We start from the raw sequence: 22193 nt of genomic DNA, 5'->3' as shown, positions 1-22193 counted from the left end.
GGAATATATCAATTTCTCTCCCCACATTCCCCATGAATTCTGGAGAAATGGGCACTGCGTTTTCTCCCTTGACCCTACCCATCTGTCACCCGACCCTATCAATTTTTTCCAAATTTACCTCGCTTTGCTTCCTGTTGCTCCTGTGCTTATAATTCTTCAAGCCCCTTTTGGCAAACCGCTCTACCTCCAGACTTTCTCTCTTTGGCCATACAAGCAACAGCAAAAGTCTGAGTCCCTAAGCATCACTTTTCAGCACCATCCGTACTAATCTCATACTTCCCCAGTGTCTTCCGTTTGAGCATCAAACCGAGTGAAAACTTTCAGTTTTCAGTTTGAGTGTCCACCATGTAGCCCTCTCATGTGAGGTAAGCCGTCCTCACTTCCAGTGTCTTTTACATGGTATACAAAATACCCTACCTATTTCAAGCTTCTAATTAACCTTTTCTCTGCCCAACCAGAGCCCTCTGCCTGTCAGAACTCCCTGAGGACTCATTTTCCCTTCCTGGCTATCATTAAAACAACTCTCCCAGAAACACCTGCCTTCCTTTCTCCTTTCCTCTCTCCTAGTACTAAACCCTCATGACTGTTGTATGTATATGCCTTTCTTGTGTGTCAGTATGTCTTCCTCCTGACCCTACTGCTACTGGCCTGGATGGTTGCAAAACTCCTTGCTAACCTTCACTGTATTGTATGCTATAGCCAGTGGATCTTTTCAAAATGTAAATTTCAGCATGCATGCACATGCACACACACACACACACACATTTGAGATATTTCATATCCTTTAATGAATTCTTTTTTTTAAGGGCCGCGCCCACAGCATATGGAAGGTCCCAGGCTAGGGGTCGAGTCAGAGCTGCAGCTGCTGGCCTACACCACAGTTAACAGCAATGCCAGATCTTTAACCCACTGAGCAAGGCCAGGGATCCAACCTGCATCCTCATGGATACTAGTCAGATTCATTTCTGCTGAGCCATGACAGGAACTCCATGAATCCTTTTTTTGAAGTATAGTTGATTTACAATATTGTTTTAGTTTCTGATATACAGCAAAGTGATTTAGATATGTATATATGATTTTTATATTCTTTTCTATTATGATTTATTACAGGATATTGAATATAGTTCCCAGTAGGACCTTTTTTTTTAAATCTATATTATATACAGTAGTTTGTATCTGCTAATCCTAAACTCATAATTTATCCCTCCCTCACTCCCTTTCCCTTTGGTATCTATAAGTTTGTTTTCTATGTCTTTGAGTCTGTTTCTGTTCTATAAATAAGTCCATTTATGTCATATTTTAGATTCCACATATAAGTGATATCATATGGTATTTGTATCTGTCTGACTTCACTTGGTATGATAATTAATCGCTAGATCTATCTATGTTGCTGCAAATGGCATTATTTCACTTTTAATGGCTGAGTAGTATTCCATTGTGTATATATACCACATCTTCTTTATCCATTCCTCTGTCAGTGGGCATTTAGGTTGCTTCTGTGTCTTTGCTATTGTAAATAGTGCTGCTATAAACATTGGGGTGCATGTATCTTTTGGAATTAGAATTTTCTCTAGTTATATGCCCAGGAGTGGGATTGCTGGATCATATGGTAGTTCTAGATTTGGTTTTTAAGGAACCTCCATACTGTTTTTCATAGTGTCTGCACCAATTTACATTCCCCGCAGCAGTAATAGGAAGTTTCCCTTCTCTTCACACCCTCTCCAGCATTTGTTATTTGTAGACTTTTTTGTCTTTTTTTTTTTGGCCACATCCGCAGTATGCATAAGTTCCCAGGCCAGGATTGACCCTGCACCATAGCAGCAACCTGAGCCCCTGCAGTAAACTTGATCCTTAACCCACTGAGCCACAAGAGGACTCCTGCAGACTTTTTGGTGATGGCCATTCTGAACAGTGTGAGGTGATACCTCATTGTAGTTTTGATTTACATTTCTAAATAATTAGTGAGGTTAAGCATCTTTTCACGTGCCTATTGGCCATGTAATGGCCATATGTCTTTGGAGAAATGTCTATTTAGGTCTTCTGCCCATTTTTTGATCAGGTTGTTTGTCTTTTGTTGTTGTTGAGTTGTGAGTTGTGTGTATATTTTGGAAATTAAGCCTTCGTAGGTCTCACATTTGCAAATATATTCTCCCAGTCCATAGGTCATCTTTTCATTTTGTTTATGGTTTCCTTTGCTGTGCAAAAGTTTGTAAGTTTGATTAGGTCCCATTGGTTTATTTTTGCTTTTATTTCTATTGCCTTGAGAGGTTGACCTAAGAAAACGTTGCTATGATTTAGAGACATTTCATGTCCTTTAAGTAAAAGTCCAAACTCATTAGCCTGCCTGGCCCATCTGGCCCTTTGTGTTCTAATCCACCTTTACTTTACCAGCTTCACTTCTACCACTCCCTGTTTCAAGCCTTCATGATCTTGTGTGTGAGGTTCCTTCTCTAAACCTAGTCCCTTATCCGTAAACCCCACAACCTTCCCTGCTTCCAGTTCCCCTACCTTTACCCCAAATGCATGTAAATGTCTCCTAATCTTTTTTTTTTAACTTTTTATTTTGAGATAATCATAGATTCACAGGAAGTTGTAGCCAAATGTACAAGGAAGTTCCATGTACTCTTGTTCCAGCCTCGTCTAATATCGCCATCCTGCACAATTATTGTGCAACATCAAAACCAAGAAGTTGACATTGGCACAATCTATAGAGCTTATTCAGTCTTCACCAGTTATACATGCACTCAAGTGTGTGTGTGTGTGTAGCTCTGGGATTTTTGTCACATGTGTAGATTTGCATAACCACAAACAGCAGTACAATTAAGAACTGTACTGGAGCTCCCGTCGTGGCGCAGTGGTTAACGAATCCGACTAGGAACCATGAGGTTGCGGGTTTGATCCCTGGCCTTGCTCAGTGGGTTAAGGATCTGGCGTTGCCATGAGCTGTGGTGTGGGTCGCAGACGCGGTTGGATCCCGTGTTGCTGTGGCTCTGGCATAGGCCGGCAGCTACAGCTCCAATTAGACCCCTAACAACTCCAATTAGACCACTAGCCTGGGAACCTCCATATGCTGCAGGAGCAGCCCTAGAAAAGGCAAAAAGACCAAAAAAAAAAAAAAAAACTGTACCATTACCACAAGGCTCTCTCATGCTACCTTTTTTTTTTGGGGGGGGGGGTGCTGTACCCACAGCACCACAGCAGTGACCCAAGCCACAGCAATGACAACACCAGATCCCCAACCCACTGCCCCACCAGAGAACTCCTCATGCAACCCTTTTATAGCCACACTCATCCCTAACCCTTGGCGACCACTAATATGTTCTCCATCTCTCTAATCGATGTTTCACAAATAGTATATAAGTGGAATCATGCAGTACAGATTTGCAATTGGCCTTATTACCCAACATCATTCCCTTGAGATCCGTGAAAGTTTTTGTATGTATCAGGAGTTTCTTTCTTTTATTATTTATTTATTTATTTATTTATTTTTGGCCACACCTGCAGCATGTGAAAGCTCCCAGGCCAGGGACTGAACCCACGGCACAGCAGCAACCCAACCCACTGCAGTGATAACATTGGATCCTTAACCCACTGAGCCACCAGGAAATTCCTATTTCTCTTTATCGATTAACAGTATTTCAGTGGTATGGATGAACTACAGTTTGTTTGATAATTCACTTGTCGAAGTATATCTGAATTGTTTCCAATTTGTTTTGTTACAAATAAAACTTCTATGAATATCTAATACAAATTCCAACATGAAAATAAGTCTTAATTCTCTGGAATAAATGCCCAAGAGTGCAAATTCTGGCAAGTTCCTTTTTAGTTTTGACCTTTCCCACCTGAAGAGCATGTGTGATCTAGTTTTTCCACATCCTCACTAGCAATTGATATTTTCACTATTTTTCATTTTAGCCATTTTGATCAGTGGCTCATTGTGGTTCTTCTCATCTTTTAAGGCCTGTCAAAAGTTACTCTATAGGGAGTTCCCGTCGTGGCGCAGTGGTTAACGAATCTGACTAAGAACCATGAGGTTGCAGGTTCGATCCCTGCCCTTGCTCAGTGGGTTAACGATCCGGCGTTACAGTGAGCTGTGGTGTAGGTCGCAGACGCGGCTCGGATCCTGCATTGCTGTGGCTCTGGCGTAGGCTGGCAGCTACAGCTCCGATTCGACCCCTAGCCTGGGAACCTCCATATGCCACGGGAGTGGCCCAAGAAATGGCAAAAAGACAAAAAAATAAATAAAAGCTCATGGCTATAAAAAAAAAAAAAAGTTACTCTATAGAGCCTTTTCTGACATCCTTTGGAAAACTTGATTACTCCCTCCTCTGTTCCTTCACTGATACTTCATTTATCATTGTGTTTTAATTATTTATAGATATAGTCTGAGTCTTCCCCTCTGTTCTGATCTGCATGAAGATAAGAGCTGTGCCATATTCATCTTTTTTTTTTCCCTGCAGCACCCACTACAGTTACAGGTGGCACTCAGAGGGCACTCAGTAAATGTGTGGAAAGTAAGCGAAAGAATGAATGAAAAAACCATTAGTCTTGCTTGCCTCCCCCTCCCCCATTAAGCTATAAACCCTTTTAAAACAGAAATCATGCCTTCCTCTGTGTTTCCCAGCAGCAGCTAATGGGGTGCTCTGTACATATAGCCGCTCAATAAATGTTGGCTAGCTATTCAGGTAGCTTATCTTCCCTCTGCACCCAGCAGATAAGCACATGAAAGAGAGGACAGGCCCTAGTATCCCCGTATTAAGGATAATATATCATAAATTTTATAATATTCTTATAATCTCCACAGTCATTCAGTATTTGTCTCCATACATGAGTAATCAAAACAAAACAGTCTTTTGAGTCAAAGAATACCTCTGCAACTGAGCACTGTTCAATAGTTCCAATACGCTTGTTACATATGATTTTGGGAGGACGGCATTTCATATCCCTCATTCTTCTTTGCAGTTTCAGAAGGATCTGGAATTTTTCTGTTTTTGCCACATGGGCATAATTTGACATGTTGATTGTGAAGGGGTCATTAACCCCAACATTTTTGATCACTTTTTGACTCTGCATTTTCTCAACTCTGAAGTATGTTAATTTGCACTTGTTTATATGTCTCTGTAAGAGTTACTCAAGCCCTGGAGGACTGGTGTATGTTTTGTCTAGGAGCTAGATTGTAAGCCCCTTGAGAGCAGGGACCTTATAACTCCCAGGAATGCATTCTGGACATTGTCAGCACTCAATTAATGATAATGCTAGAAGTCTGACTAAGGTCATCTGTCACAGTGACAACTTCCTTTTCATCTGTAAGGCTTCCAACTGTCAAAAAAAAAAAAAAAAAAGGCTGTTAGGTTGATTTGATAGCATTGAGTGATTCTACCTAACATTATGCTCATTATCACCCACTACAATTTGTTCCTTAGAGTAGTTTCAGATTTATACTTTTGGATCAGTTGTTACAGTTCTTTTCCCTATATTCCCCTAGTTACATGCAAGTGTGGAGGGGTACATTTCATAACCCAGAAGTCCTTTAGCCTAATAAAAAGTAAGCTGATAACATCTATTCTCTCAAAACATGTAATTCTCTTCACCAGCCCTCATTGATAACTAGACGATAAACTCCAAGTATGTTGACAATCCTAAATTATCAGAAACCATCCTTAATAACCGTTCAGTGTATCTGTCCTATTTTCACAGATTATAAAATGGGGTAAATGTGTATGCCATGTCCTATGGCTGTTGAAGTTAAGTTAATATGAATATTTAAAGGAAGTCTGAGTTCTAAAACAGAACAGCAAATTCAGTCCTCATTGAGGTTGGAGGTGGAGGAAATATTTTTGGTCAGTCATGTTTATTGGATATAATTTACATCATTTCTAATTTGATTTACTCTTTTTAGATGGAAAGTTTGATGAGTCTAACAAGTTAGGCTTTTTTCCCTTCACTATTTGCTGATTCAACTAAACCTCCAACCACCTCACAACTACCCCGAGACCAAACTGACCTATCTATTTCTGACATTTTGTCTCCTTTTTCTTTTCTACAGTGTACTAAAGGAGGTGTACATAGCCTTTAATCCCAAAGCAGTGGTCTTACAGCTGGGAGCTGATACAATAGCTGGGGATCCCATGTGTTCCTTTAACATGACTCCAGTGGGAATTGGCAAGTGTCTTAAGTACATCCTTCAGTGGCAATTGGCAACACTCATTTTGGGAGGAGGTGAGTACAAAGGAAGGTCACCAGAAGAATTTGTTGACCTTCCTCCACATTTTGTCCATTGACACTGAGGAAAACTTGGCTTTCTTAGATTGAATAATACCAACCTGACTGTGGTCCAGAAACCTGAGTCGATGAACTCTGCCACCTTCACAGTTCAGCATAAAGAAGTACCCTGACATACTTCTCCTCCTCAGGCTGGCATGTGCATTGACTCCTTGGCACTCTCTGAAGTCTTTAAGTTTCCATTCCCGAAGCAAAGGCACTTTGCTTAAAGGTGACATCAGATCTTATTAAGAATAGAGGATGTTAACCCCAGTGGACTTTGCTCTATCCTCTCAATATATAGTCTTTGATTCCCAGTTCTAATCATTATCATTTGGAAACATACCACTAAAATTCTAACCCTACTCACATATAAGTAGTAAGTAGTAGTAGTATAAGTAGTAAACACATGAATTAATGGAATATCTAAGCTAATTTCAAGAACAACTTCTTCCCCACTAAAAAAGCATAGATTTGTTACAATACAGCAAAAATGAGAGATCTAAAGTGAATCTTGGGCATTCTTGCCTTCAGTGCATACTGATGTGTTGTATTACTTAACCAACAGAAAGCTGGGTCATTCAATAGAAGCATTTACACATTTGTGAAAGGAACCTTTCACAACCTCAACTGCCTTTGAAGATGCCTTGCTTAAAATCTTCTGTCTGTCTGGCACAATCTTTATTCCATTAGATGAATGGATTGGTGTGTTAAAATAACATGGTCAAGCAGATTGAGCTTAAAATGTATGTGTTAGGGAACAGCTAATAGTTTGTTGTTTGTCAACCTGTTGTTAAAAACCAAATTAGAGGAGATTGTGCGAAGGCCTCATAAAAATGTGTGAGCATTCAACACAAATACACAAGCCTGGTCCTTTGGCAGCCTCAAACCCTAAAGGGATCAAAATTAAAGGTGCTTACAAGAGACAGCCTTTTATGAAAAGGTGGCAAGAAATGTATTAACTTCAACTCAGGAAAAAGTACCACGTGGCATATTACTTTCCTTGATGGCACTAATGACAGTGATTATGATACAGGTACACCTAGGGGGAAAGAGAAAAAGCCCTTTCTACAACATATGTCTGTGTGAATTCAACTTCTGCAGGCTTTACTTAGCATTTTCAAAGCCTCTTTGCTTTCTTAGCCCCAAGTTTTGGCTTCTGAACATGTATCTCTTCCTATGCAATATGTGTATTCCTGAAAATACCTGTGCACAAATGGAATTTTTGCAAATTAAATCATACTGTATATGCCCCAGAGAGAGCTTGTTACTTAAAACCTATGTGACTCTTTTTGAAGTCAAAGCGTCATAGTCAATAAGTCAATCTTGTAAATTCATATTTTCCATGCCAGGAGTGTTTAAAGTAATACCTGTACTATTTCACTTAAATTCTCACCCCCCAATAACACATGGACAATTAGCAGTGATGGCCACGTCCCTAAGCTTCAGTGGACCCCATTGAGGCCTAAAAGACACATCCCAGAAGCCTCAAACATCCATGACCTTTCAAGGAGTTGAAAGGCTTAAGAAGAGGGTAGCCATCTGTCTCAATTTATACATGTTTTTCCAGTGTAATTATTAATACTATCCCTTTTTACTCTTAAAAGTATATCATTGTGGATGATAAATGATAGAGTCACCCTACCTAAAATAGACCAGATTCTATTTCCCTCAGGCTGCACCGAGTTTAGGAAATTGTTCCATTTTATCCTTACACTCCTGGAATTTAGCTAAAGGCCATTGTTCTAATGCTTGCATGGCAGAACACATCTATTCAGCACAAAAATATGCTGATTATTAGCCAGTATAATATGGCTCCTGGGTGACTGTGACAGGACCTGACGAGGTGGGTCAGAGTGTCAATCAACAGTCTCTTCTTCATCTCATTCCCTTTGATCTCTGCCACTAGGCCCTGCGTTTTGTGGAATGCTGATATTAAAAGGAAGTATCATTCTGTCAGCATTTTCCTTTTCTCTTTCCTGGAGGTTTCCAGGATTATATCTGCCAATAGCTTTAACTTATGAATCACATCCAGCAGTCATTTTTATATAGACTTGTTGCAAAATTCATCACAGAAACCTTCACTTTGAGTAGGACACCTCAAAAGATCCAGGTTCCAGGGATCTCAATCTTACCAGTGACTCTTGGTGGAATTGAGGAGCTTGGAGTCCTAAGGTGCATATCGTTCAGATATGAGGGCCTCTTTAATCTGTGAAGGCCTTGGACTTCCCAATTCCACACTGTGCATGGTCTGACTGGTCCACTGAAGTCTGCCTACTAAGTGGTTCAAAAATATCATGAAAGGATGTTTAGGTGAAATTCTGCAAGCTGGAATTGTCTTTTTAGCCCTTTTATTAAAACAGTTTTCTCTCCTTCCTTACCCCCCTTCCCTCTCCTGCTGTTTTGTGACTATTCTTTCCTAACTTCACAATTCTTGATGGAGACAGGAGGCTATAACCTTGCCAACACGGCTCGATGCTGGACATACTTGACCGGGGTCATCCTAGGGAAAACACTATCCTCTGAGATCCCAGATCATGAGGTAAGTAAGGCTCTGACAAGTCCTCTCTTCTTTAAGGGGAAGAGCTGAGTCATTCCACCTAATCAAAATCATGTCCTCACCACTCAATACCGTTTTGTTGAGAGACACTCCAATAACAATAACACACTGTCTTGGCAGAATAGTGGACTCTTGTTCCAAAATATCCAAGACCTTCTGCCTTTTTTTGCAAGAGATCTCAAAGGCCAACCAACTTTAATTTCTCAATTAATTACAGAGACTGTGGGAAGGGGTCACCTGTTCACACAAAGAAGTCTTTGGAATATGTGCATATTTTCATCCCCTAGCCCTCAAAAAAGAAGGGGCCATTTTTTAAATGGAGAAGCTGGGTTCGCCTCTATCTTTAAAAAGTCCCTGTAGGTGGTATGTCGCACCTATATTCTTTGGTGGTAGTCCTGGTCTCTCGGTTTTCTCTGACTAATGTAAAATTCAAAAAACACACAGGCACCACCAAGACAGGTCTGACATTTCTCCGGTGATTAGTGGCACACAGAAGTTGGGGTGGGATCATTCAAGATGTGAAACATGTCATTTGAACCTTTGCCATTTTCCCATTTTCTTTAGTCATGTGAGATGGGCTTTACATTTTCCAAGGCAAAGATGTGTGTTCTAGTTTTCTCAAAAAAGGTGTAATAGAAAGTTCTCTGAGACCTCTGAGTGTGCTCTTGATCCCTTCTCTAAAGGGGGTACACCTTCTCTTCCCACCCACCCTGACACCTGGCAGGAAGCATGTTATCACAGAATAGGATGTGTAGCTGCAGGCCTCAGACTGTGTGACTTACTGTAATGAATCAGTGCTTGCAGCCCCACCTTCTCAAGCCATTTCCCAAGGAGTCAAGATGGTATTTGGGTTATAACATATTGATTTCTGCTAGATGCATAAGCTGTACACTTGGGAGAATTATGCTTTTTCAAGTTACTATTATTTTTTAAAAAATTAGAAACAACTTAAACTAATTTCCTTCCAATTTTCTTCCAACCACAGATGAGGTATAATATATATCTCAGAAAAACCACTCAATATGTCTAGAATACAAATAGAAGGTACACTATAATTTGAGACAATTTGCGAGTGTCAGGGTTAATAGAAGTCTCTTTTCTTGACTTGACTTACCTTTATTCAGTATTTGGAAGCTTTATGAACTATAAAGGTAAGCGGACAAATTACATTTGTGAACAAATGTAATCGCTGTTATTGCTGTGGGAATATCTCAGATTGCATTGTAATTTAAAGCACTGAGACTTTAAGAACTGATCAAGTTGTGTCAAAAAAATAGTTTTAAGCTGTAGAAGCTTGAATTGAGAATGAGTGTTCTGTTTCTAGGAAACAATATAAATCTGTAGGTTTCATCTATCTTAAAAGGGTGATAACACTTTAATAAAGATGAATATTGTCTCTGGTACCCAGAGAAGCATTGTGCCCAGCTAGATGTGGACTTGGTCTTCTAGATAGACATGTCCTGTCTTTATACTGATATATTCTGCCAGCTTAAATGAGATATAATGTATGTCAAATGCCTAACACACAGTTCTTGGCACACAATAGGCATTTTTGAAATGGAAGTTTTCTTCTTCCCCTTTGTATGCTCCTAACAACTTCTTATACCCAGACATTTATGACTTTGTCATTCATAAATTTGTCCAAACCCTTTTTGAATCCCTTCTGTCATATCCTTCTGGTATAAGGGATGTGAGTCATCCAAGAGGGAACAAAGAAGAAAATTGAAATGACAGTCTTCCAGGTACAATAAGATAACATTTTAATGAAAATTGCCAAAAATAGCCCACACAGTGTAAAGACATATATAAGTTTTGTGCCACAATACACAGTTGCACACAAATATCCTTGCGGTCCTCTGTAATCAGATCAACAAATGGTAGCTCAAAAAAAATTTACTGAGCACCCATTGTGTGCCAGGCACTATGCTAGGTATCTTGGAAGATAGAAACACACTAAAACCTCATCTCCTACCTCAAGCAGCCTGGGATAAAGGGGGATATAAGCACTGGGGAGATATGTAGATACACAAATAATTATATTACAGGGCAGAATAAGAACCACAAGACTGTAGGAACAATGGTTATGGAGATGCACATCAAATATAAAGGGGATACAAAGGAGTGTACAAAATACCCTGCCTTCCACGAGCTGAAAATGTAATTGAGAAATCTAATCGGTGAAAAGGTCAGGACAGTGCAGCAGGCAGCCACAGTCTGCTGCTAACCCTCTCACTGTCTTCCCTCTCGGTCTTGGGCTTTTGTTCTTCTGTCTCCTAGGATAATAATCCTCCTCCCCCAGATGTCCTTTCTCCACCTCTCTGTTGTCTTCCTCAAGCCAGCTTAAAGCCCCATGCCTTTAAAAATCCCTCACCTAAATAGACCAAGGCCTTTGAGCTCTTCCTTCACATTCATTTGTTCCTTCATTCATTTGTCAAATATTCACCAGGCCCCTACTACTTGCCAGGCCCTATTCAGACCTGGATTCAAGGATAAAAAGATACAAGATAAACCCAGTGCCCTCAAAAATCTCCTCATCTACTAAAGGCACTCAAATGTGCTCAAACCCCGGACAGATGAGGAGCATAGAGGAAATGTTTCACCAAGGCTTTAAACTGCATGTTGGAGGTTGATTGGGAGTTTGCCAGGTGAAGAGGAGAGGCATTCTGGGCAGAAGGAATAGAGACTGAAAGGGACCTGGTCCCTCATGAGACCAGGGAGAAGTTTGGCATAGTTGTGGAACATAGGGTTTTTTGAGGGGTGGGGTAGGATTAAGGTGTGAATGGAAATTGGAGCCAGATTATGAAGTGCCTTGAATGCTGCACTGAAGAGCTTACACTTTCTGTGAAAGCAGATGAGCTTTGGTTTTTAGAAAGCTCACTTGGCAGAACATGGAAGATAGATTGCAAAAGGGAGAGCGATGAGAAAGGCAAACCTGTTAAGAGGTTCAGAGACACTGCGGTAACACTCACATCTGTACCATTCGTTTGGTCATCTGCATTCCCCTTCAGTGCTCATCAAAAGTTGGTGTTCATTCATTGAATAAGCAGTTGAATCTATGAGCATTTGAATAATAAGTGTCTCAACATTCACACTGGTAAACTTGTATTTTTAAGATGGAAGAATTGGAAGCATAGTCTAGCCTTTCTCTGGAAATAATTTAATCCCAGTAGCAACTACTCATTCTTTGCAAGAAGTACCAGGTATAGGAAACAGATATATTCATGGGCAAACACTAGATCGCCGATGAGAAGAAAAGAGTTAGGAAGGCAAGTGTTGAAAGTGATTAGCGACGATATTTCAGTCATAACCCTCATGAGATACAAAACCAGTCATGCATAAAGCCATTGATCAAGGAGTTAGTTCCAGCCTAGGAACTGGGGAGCTAGGTTGGCCAGCCAGGCATGGAATAAGGAGGCAATCCCAGCTAGAAGAAGAGTTGGGCCCAGCTGGGAAAGCTGAGAGAAATGGAACTTAACCTATATGACTGACCCAGGTATCTCTACCACAGGGAAAGCCCAAAGGTGACATGGAGTCCCATAAAAAGACTAGGACATGGCTAGTTCAGCAGATCACCCACTCCATGTAATAAGGCTTATGGGCTTATATATAAATGTTGTGTGATCCAATAATACTATTTGGATCATATGATATAGGATAGAGTAAAACAGTTATATCATGTATTCATACACACACACACACACACAGAGATATCAGGTATATATGTGTACATATCTGAATCATAAAGTAGGTCTATGCACAAAATTTAGTGAACAAAAAATTTTTAACTATACTCCTTTTAATGGACTGTTTAGATAAGTTATGCCTCATTCATATAAGGGAATGTATGTAGCCACTGAAAAGAATTAAGTTGATTTATGTACAAGTGTATGTTATTAATGTAAAACAGTCTTACATTGCAGTCTATGCAGTCTATGGATTGCACTGAATCCATAGACTGATTTGGGGAGACATAATATCTTAACAATATTTACTCTTTCAATACATGAATTTGCATTATCTTTCCATTGACCCAAGTCTTTAATTTCAAATTTTAATTTATACTTTTCAGTGAACAAGTCTTATATGAATTTTGTTATATTTATCCCTAAGTATTCCTTAACTTTGATATTGTTATAAATGATATTAATTTCAATTTCTAATTGTTTGTTGCTAGAATATAGAAATATAAATACAATTGATTTTTATATTTATCTTGAATAATGTATCATTGCTAAACATTAGATCTAATAGCATTTTTGTAGATTCCTTAGCATATTCCATGTATACAAACATGTCATCTGTGAATAAAGAGAGTTTTACTTATTCCTGTACAATCTTCATGCCTTTTATTTCTTTTTCTTGCTTTATTACACTGATTGTGACCTCCAATGCAATGCTGAATAGAAGTGTTGAGAATGAACATCTTTGTCTTACTCCCCATCATTGGGAGAAAGCACTTAATCTTTCACTGTGAAGTGTGAGGTTAGCTGTAAGGGTTTTTTGGTTTGTTTTTTAATGTCCTTTATTAGGTTGAGGAAGTTCTCTTCTATTACTGAGAAGTTTTCTCACAAATGAGTGTTGAATTTTGTCAAATGCTTTTTCTTCATCTATTGAAATGATCAAATGGTGTCCTCTTAGTCTGTTAATACAGTTAATTGCATTAATTGTTGCTATTTTAATGTTAAACTAACCTAGCATTCTCAGGATAAAAACCCTACTTGGTCATGGTATATTATCCTTTTTATATGTTGCTGGATTCAGTTTGTTGAAAATTTGTCAAGGATTTTTGTATCTATGTTGATGAGGGATGTTGATCTGTTTTTTTTTTTTTCTTGTAATGTCTTTGTCTGGTTTTGATATCTGATCTTATAAAATGACTTGGGAGGTAGCCTCAAATCCTGTTTTCCAAAAAGAGTTTATGTAAAATTGATACTATGTCTTACTTAAATGTTTGGTAGAATTTAACAGTGGAAACATTTGAGCCTGGAGTTTTCTTTGTGGGAAGGTTTTAAATTATGAATCCTATTTATTTAATCATTATATGGCTATTCAGATTTTCTATTTTCTATTTCTTCTTGTTTCCATGTTGATTTGTCTTCAAGGAATTTTCTTGTTCCCTCCTTAATTTTCCCTTATTATTGTTTTAATCTGCAGGAGCTATAGTGATATCCCTTTTCGTTCCTAGTATTGCTAATTTCTTTTTTCTTGATCATTTTAGTGTGGGGTTTATCAGATTTAGTGAACTATATTTTTTTTCAAAGAACCAGCTTTTAGTTTTCATTGACTCTATTTTTCTCTTTTCTATTTCATTATTTCTACTCATATCTTTGTTATGTCCTTCCTTCTACTTACTTTGTATTGATTGTTAGTTCTTTTTCTAGTTTCTTATGATAGAAACTTAGTTCATTGATTTCAATTCTTTCTTCTTTTTTAATATAAGTATTTTGTGCTGGAAATTTGTATCTAAGCGCTCTTTTAACTGCATCCCACAAATTTTGGTATATTCTCTTCATTTTCATTTAGTTTAAAATAGTTTCTAGCATTCTTTTTTGACTGATGGGTTATTTATAAGTGTGGGTTTTTAAAAATTAATTTCTAAATATTTGAGGGCTTTGCAGATATTTTTCTATTTATATTAATTTGAATATAATTTTGTTTTCAGAAAATATACTTCGTATTTTCAGTCCTTTTATGTTTACAGATATTTGTTTTATTGTCCAGCATATGATCTATCTTGGTATATGTATCATGCAATTTGTAAAGAATGTGTGTTTTGCTGTTACTGGATAGCATTTTCTATCATTACCAATTAAGTAAGGTTGGTTGAGAGTGTTATGTCTTCTATATTCCTATTGCTTTTTTTGTCTTCTTGTTCTGTTAATCACAGAGAGAGTTGAAATCTCAACCATGATTTTGGATTTATTTTTCCTTTTAGTTGTGTCAGCTTTGGCTTTATTTTTGAAGCTTTGTTATTAGATATATAGACACTTAGGTTTGTATATCTTCTTGAAGAATTGACTCCTTTGTTATTGTGAAATATCCCTTTTGGTGTCTAGTAATATTCCTGGTTCTAATGTCTACTTTGATTATAATATTGTCATATCTGCTTCCTTATGATTTATTGTGTGGTATATCTTTTTCTGTCTTTTTACTTTTAACCTTTTATGTCTTCATATTTACATTGGATTTCTTGTAGACAGCGTATAGTTGGGTCATTATTGTTTTGTCCAGTCTGACAATCTCTGCCTTTTAGTTGGGGTGACTAGACCACTTATATTTAAATATGTTCAGATTTAAGTGCATATTCCTATTTGTATTCTATTTGTCCCATCTGTTGTTTATTTGTTACTTTCTATTTTCCTGCCTTCTTTTGAATTAAATTAATTTTTTAGGATTCCACTTATCTTCTTTATTTGCTCATTAACTATAACTATTTTAATCTTTTTGTGGTTGCTCTGAGGTTTACAGTATGCATTTTTAACTTCTTAAAGTTTACCTTCAAGTAGTACTACACTGCTTCAGGTGTAATGTAGCATCCTTGTGACAGTACTCTTCCATTTCTCCCGTTTTCTTTCATGTGCTATTGAAATCATATATTTTACTTTTGCATATGTTATAAACCCCATGATACACTGTTATCTCCTTTAAACCATCAATTTTACATTTAAAATTTTTTAAATATTAATTCATTTAAAATAAGACTAATAGGGAGCTCCCTGGTGGCTCAGTGAGTTAAGGATCTGGCATTGTCACTGCTATGGCTCAGAGCACTGCTGTGGCACGAGTTCAATCCCTGGACTGGGAACCTCCGCATGCTGTGGGCATGGCAAAAAAATAAAATAAATAAAATAAAATAAAATAAAATTTTAAATAAGAATTCCAGTATATGTTATACAAGTAACATGTTGTGATTTTAAAAATAACTTCATTTTCTAAGACAAAAAGAAATTCCATAAGAAGAGTAGTAGTACTATACATTTTTGCACATCTCTATAGCATCTGGCTTAATAGATGATGGCTGATTTCTCATACCTACCTCTACGTGTGTTTTGATATATTTTTTTTCTAAGCTATTCAATTTTATTTATTTTTTTATTTGTATTTTTTAATTACTCAAATGAATTTATCACATCTGTAGTTGTATAATGATCATAACAATCTGATTTCACAGGATTTCCATCCCACAGCCCAAGCACATCCCCCTTGATATTTTTGTTTAATTATATGAAGAGGAGTTCTTGTTGTGGCTCAGTGGGTTAAGAACCCAACTAGTATCCGTTAGGATGCAGGTTCAATCCCTGGCCTCACCCAGTGGGTTAAGGATCTGGTATTGCCATGAGCTATGCTGTAGATCGCAGCTGCAGCTCTGATTCGACCCCTAGCCTAGGAACTTCCATATGCTGCATATGCAGCCCTAAAAAAGCAACAAAATAAAATAAATAAAAAATAAATAAAGTATATGAAGAAAATCCAGCTTCACATAGATCTATAGATGGAAAAGGGAAGGGGATTTTAATAACCTTTACAGGTGATTATGGATATCCTTCTTTGATATTATGCAAAAACTCTACACAAGGTAGTTTCTTTCTTTTCTTTCTTTCTTTTTTTTTTTTGCCCCCTGCACCCATGGTGTGTGGCAGTTCCTGGACCAGGGATTCAATCAGCAGCACAGCAGTGACCTGAGCCACAACAGTGACATCATCAAATCCTTAACCAGCAGGCCACTAGGATACTCCCTACAGGTGGTAGTTTCTTAAAAGTTAATGCTGTGTGGAATCTGAAAACATATCAGTGAATTTTTTATGTACTATTACATTAAAATTCATTGGTCATCTTGTACTTTGAAAGGATATTTGACCCATCTTTTACATATTGATTATTTGGAAAATATCGATTCATTAAGTTATGCAATTATTACAAATGTTGAAACATTGTATGCAGTATCAGAAAATCACATTAACTGATATGAATGCTGATCACATTGGAACAAACCTTAAGTTTTGGGAAGCTGTCAGGCTTATAGTGGCAGGATGAAATTTTTCAAAATTCTGATTTTCATTCAAAAACATATATATTATTGGGAGTTCTCTTATGGTGCAGCACGTTAAGGATACGGCATTGTCACTGCCGCAGCTTGGGTCACTACTATGGTGCATGTTCAATCCCCAACCCAGGAACTTCCACATGCTGCAGATGTCCCCTCCCCAAAGAAATATATATATATATATAATCATTGGCAACAAATAATGTCAATTGTTTAACCTAAAGTGATAAGCTCACTTCATTTCTGAGAAAATATCCACTGACATCCAAGTATTTTAATCATGGGTTTTCCATCAGTTGTTCTTTTTTTTTCTCCACTTTTTTTTTCTTTTGGCATGTTTATTTATTTATTTTTTAATTAGTCGATGAATAGGACATCAGTCACTTTTTTTTTTTTCGTCTTTTTGCCATTTCTTGGGCTGCTCTCGCGGCATATGGAGGTTCCCAGGCTAGGGGTCCATTCGGAGCTGTAGCCACGGGCCTACACCAGAGCCACAGCAATGCAAGATCCGAGCCACATCTGCAACCTGCACCACAGCTCATGGCAACGCCAGATCCTTAACCCACTGAGCAAGGCCAGGGATCGAACCTGCAACCTCATGGTTCCTAGTCGGATTCGTTAACCACCGATTCACGACAGGAACTCCTCCATCAGTTGTTCTTTCAAGCAAAAATGGTATTGCATGAAAAGTGACTAGTTAAGTCACAGCTTAATCACAGATGTGCTTTTCCTCAAGACAACCACCATAGTATAGTTTATAAAAGAAGTGCTTTTTGCATACCTCCTATTTTGTCACACAGAATATTATATCCAAGATCTTGATATTGATATTTGATAATCTTGGAGTTCCCATCATGACTCAGTGATAACGAACCCAACTAGTATCCATTAGGATGTGGGTTCAGTCCCTGGTCCTGCTCAGTGGGTTAAAGGATCTGATGCATTGCCATGAGCTGTGGTGTAGGTCACAGATGCAGCTTGAATCTGGTGTGGCTGCGGCTATGGCACAGGCCAGCGGCTGCAGCTCTGATTCAACCCCTGGCCTGGTAACTTTCATGTGCCACGGGTACAGCCCTAAAAAGACAGAAAAAAAAAAAAAAGAGAAATATGTGATAATCTTTAATGCTTCATCAAGGCCATTCTTAATGGAAACTGGATTTTTTTTTTTTTGTCTTTGTCTTTTGAGGGCCGCACCCACAGCACATGGAGGTTCCCAGGCTAGGAGTTGAATCGGAGCTGTAGCCACCAGCCTACGCCACAGCCACAGCAACATGGGATCCGAGCCACGTCTGCAACTTTCACCACGGCTCACAGCAATGCCAGATCCTAACCCGCTGAGCGAGGCCAGGGATCAAACCCGCAACCTCATGGTTCCTAGTCAGATTCATTTCCGCTGTGCCATGACTGGAACTCCTGGATTTTTTTTTTTTTTTTTTTTTTTGCTGTGTGTACACAACAATAAAAATATGATACTTTCATACTACTGCATTAATTTATACCATGTTTCCAGTGGTTTTGCCCACCATTGCTTTTGCACATTTATGCAAATATAGTTGCTCCAGGATAAACCATGTAAAATATATATAAATATATATATATAAATCATATATACCATAACCAAAAATATATATCATAAACATATACATATAATATGAAATATATAATTTGCTCCAGGATAAATCATGAGATTAAACAAGTTATTCAGCACTTTCAATATTTTAGTACCACTTGTGATTGTTGCCAACCATTCACATTAAAATAAGTTCTTCTTCAAAGATTGGTTAGTGCTGATACCATATGAGTACAGCAGAACAGGAAATCAAGCCACATTTTTAGACTTGTCTGTTTTTCTGGTGAAAGTACAATTCTGCAAATGAGATAATAATTGTCTTCCACTGAAAGCTAATGAAAGAAATCATAGAAGATCTAAATAAAGAGATATACCATATAAGTGGAGTAAAGATTCCATATTCCAGTATTGTAAATATGTCACCTATGGGGAAACTATGTCATCTAAGAAGAAAATACTAAGTCAAAAGATGGATATAGTACAGTTGAAGGATACAAGATAAATATGTAAAAATCAACTGTATTTCTATATATCCATGAACAAATGGAAATTAATGTTAAGAGAATGAAAGGACAAGCCACAGACTGGGATAAAATAAATGACATATCTGATTTAAAAAAGGAGTTGTATCCAGAATAAATAAATAACTCTCAAATGCAATATTAAGAAAATAGAAATCATTTTTAAAAATTTAAAAATAAAAAAATAGGTAACCCAACAAAAAATAAAGAAAAAAAAAACTCCATGTTTAAAGCTAAATGTTTAAATAAACAAGTTACTGGGAGTTCCCGTCGTGGTGCAGTGGTTAACGAATCTGACTAGGAACCATGAGGTTGCAGGTTCGATCCCTGGCCTCACTCAGTGGGTTAAGGATTCGGCGTTGCCATGAGCTCAGGTGTGGGTCACACACGGCTCAGATCCCGCGTTGCTGTGGCTCTGGCGTAGGCCAGTGGCTACAGCTCCAATTCGACCCCTAGCCTGGGAACTTCCATATGCCACGGGAGCAGCCCAAGAAATGGCAAAAAAGACAAAAATAAATAAACAAATAAATAAATAAATAAACAAACAAGTTACTGTGCCGTTGAAAAGAGGCAGTGCTATGAGTTATTTTACTAACTTTCATCCAGTTGGCATTGACCAATGTCAATTATCTAAGGCTTCACTGGTCTCTAGCCTATTATGTGCATTTCTCCAGCCCATGCGGTACAATAACTTAGGCATAAGATGCTTCAGTGACTTTTTAATTTCTAGTTTGAAAAGCTCTAAGAAATAATTTTTGGTTTTTAATAAGCTTACCGTGTCTGTACTTAAAATACTCAATTTCTTTCCCTTTAACAATGAAAGAATGGTCTGAAAATGATGCCACGCCTTAAATAGTGAATTATTTTGAAACAATATGAAAATGTTCTATGGATAAGATACTACAAGTTAAGATAATGACATAAAGATATTTTAATCATGTTTTCATTTATTACTTACATTTTTACCTCATGTTTTTGAACTAAAGGTCTTCCTTCCATTAGCCAGAGACCTCACCAATACTTGAGTTTCTTTTTCAGCACTTTTTTTTTCTTTCTTTTTTTGGCGGGGTGGGGGGTGGGGGCGGCCACATGTGTGGCATATGGAAGTTTCCAGGCTAGGGGTCAAATCAGAGTCGTAGCCGCCGGTCTACACCACAGCCCCAGCAAAGCCAGATCCGAGCCTCGTTTTCAACCTACTCCTCAGCTCACGGCAATGCCAGATCCTTTAACCCACTGAGCAAGGCCAGGGGTCGAACCCACATCCTCATGGATACTAGTCAGGTTCAATACCACTGAGCCACAACAGGAACTCCTTTTTTTCAGCATCTTTAAACATAGATGTTGCAGCTTGGGTTTGAGAAAGCAAGTCTTCTAATCTCCCTTTATAAAGCAAGCAATCCAAATTCTTGTTCTGTTTCTATCTAGGTGAAAGTGAAATTCTGGGATTTCAAAATAAATGCTTTACTAAACAAAAATAAAGTTAAGAGATTATAGCAGGTATGACTAAAGGTACCTTTTCCTTGTCCCTCTTGTGGTTAGCAAGTCCAGTTCCTGGTCATGGTGCCAGTATTTCAGAGGGGAGAACCAAGAAGCTTAAATGAAGGGATGGAAGAAAAGACCCAGAGCCCAACCAGTAAGAGGGCACCTGCTATATGGGCCCCAGAAGGAGGTGCAGGGAGACCACAATGCTCAGGCTAGAATGTGCCTATTAGCTGCACTAGACCACACCTCTTATGCCCCTGACTGGGCTGTGCCACCTTTTGGCTGGACTGTGTTGTTCCATTTATTCTGCCACCAGGCTGGCAGCCTTGCTTACTGCTCCATAATCTTCAGTGGCACTCCATTGCAGTCAGCACATATACAGCCACCACTGGACCTACTGCTCCCAACATTGCCCTAAATTAGCATTTAAAGAAATTTAAAGATGACTAAAAAAAAAAATCTTTTATATTTTACCCTTTCCAGCATTTTTCAATCCTTTGTGTAGATCCAGGTTTTCATCTAGTAAAAGTTACATTCTGCCTAAAGAACCTATGTTAATTTTTCTTACGGTATAGGCCTACTAGCACAAATTCTCTCATCTTTTGTTTGAAATTTTTTGATATCGTCTTAATTTTTGAAGGATATTTTCACTGGGAATAAAGTCCTAAGTTGATCATTTTTTCCTTTCAGAACTTTGAAGATATCATTCAATTGTCTTCTTGTGAATTTCCTCATGAGAGGTCTGAAATCATTCTTATTTTTATTCCTTTGTGTAATATATGCCTTTGTTTCCTCTGGCTGCTTTTAACTTTTCTCTTTGTGGCTAGTTTTCAACAGCTTGATTAGTTTGTCCTGGTAGTTTTCTTTGTGTTTTATCTGGTTTGGTATTCATTGAGCTTCTAGGATCTGAGGGTTTATAGTTTTCATCAAATTTAGAAATATTGCAGCCATTATTTATTTTTTGGTCTTTTCTTTTTCTCCTCTACGTCTGGGATTCCAATTAAACTTGTTATTCTAGTTTTATTGCCCATAGGTCACTATGACCCTTTTTATTTTATTTATTTATTTTTTTTTTTAGTCTTTTATTTCTCCTTGCAATTCATTTTGGAGAGTTTGTATTACCTGGCCTTCAAGTTCGCTGACCTTTTCTTCTGTAGTATATAACTCCTGTTAATCCCATCAGTGAGATTTTACTTTCAAATATTATATTTTTCATCTCTAGAATTTCTATTTTAAAAATACTTTCTAAGAAAATTAAATCTTTTTAAAAAGATAACCCAGAAAATTTTTTGCCATTTCTTTCCTCGTTGTATTCATGTTTTCTTTACATCCTTGAACATATGGAGCATATTTACAATAACAGTTTTAAGGTCCTTGTCTAGTAATTTCATTATCTCTGTCATTTCTGAGTCTGTTTGTGTTGACTGATTTTTCTCTGGATTGTAGATCACATTTTCCTTCTTCCTTGAGTGTTTAGTAATTTTAAAATAGGATCTCCAACATCATGAAGTTTGCATTGCTGACTGCTGGATTTTTTGAATTAATTTAGAGAGGTTTGTACTTTTTTGACAGACAACTTTACTGTGGATCAATTGGATTCTTTTGAGATTTGTTTTTAAGCACATTTAGAGTAAATATTGTATAACCTTTAGTCTAGGGCTAATTTAGCCCATTTTGGAGGCACTGCTCCTCTGAAGTCTCTACTTATGTAAGGTCTCTCCACTTTGGCCCTGTGTGAATTCTAGGAAGTGCTCA

At 37.8% G+C, this 22193-nt stretch overlaps 1 protein-coding gene across 2 annotated transcripts in view; it reads left to right on the top strand.

Annotated features, from left to right (window-relative positions):
• Positions 1-22193, top strand: part of HDAC8 (histone deacetylase 8) — a 230513-nt gene that overhangs the window by 85611 nt on the left and 122709 nt on the right. For both annotated transcript variants that reach the window (XM_047764024.1, XM_047764025.1), the window contains exons 8-9: positions 6047-6219; positions 8709-8803. In XM_047764024.1, the coding sequence (XP_047619980.1) occupies positions 6047-6219; positions 8709-8803 (268 nt within the window). The remainder of the gene's footprint in view (positions 1-6046; positions 6220-8708; positions 8804-22193) is intronic.

Source organism: Phacochoerus africanus, chromosome X (genome assembly GCF_016906955.1).
Source record: "Phacochoerus africanus isolate WHEZ1 chromosome X, ROS_Pafr_v1, whole genome shotgun sequence".
Lineage (NCBI taxonomy): Eukaryota > Metazoa > Chordata > Mammalia > Artiodactyla > Suidae > Phacochoerus > Phacochoerus africanus.
The sequence above is the reverse complement of the archived record's forward strand: the minus strand, read 5'-3'. Positions and strand labels throughout refer to the sequence as shown.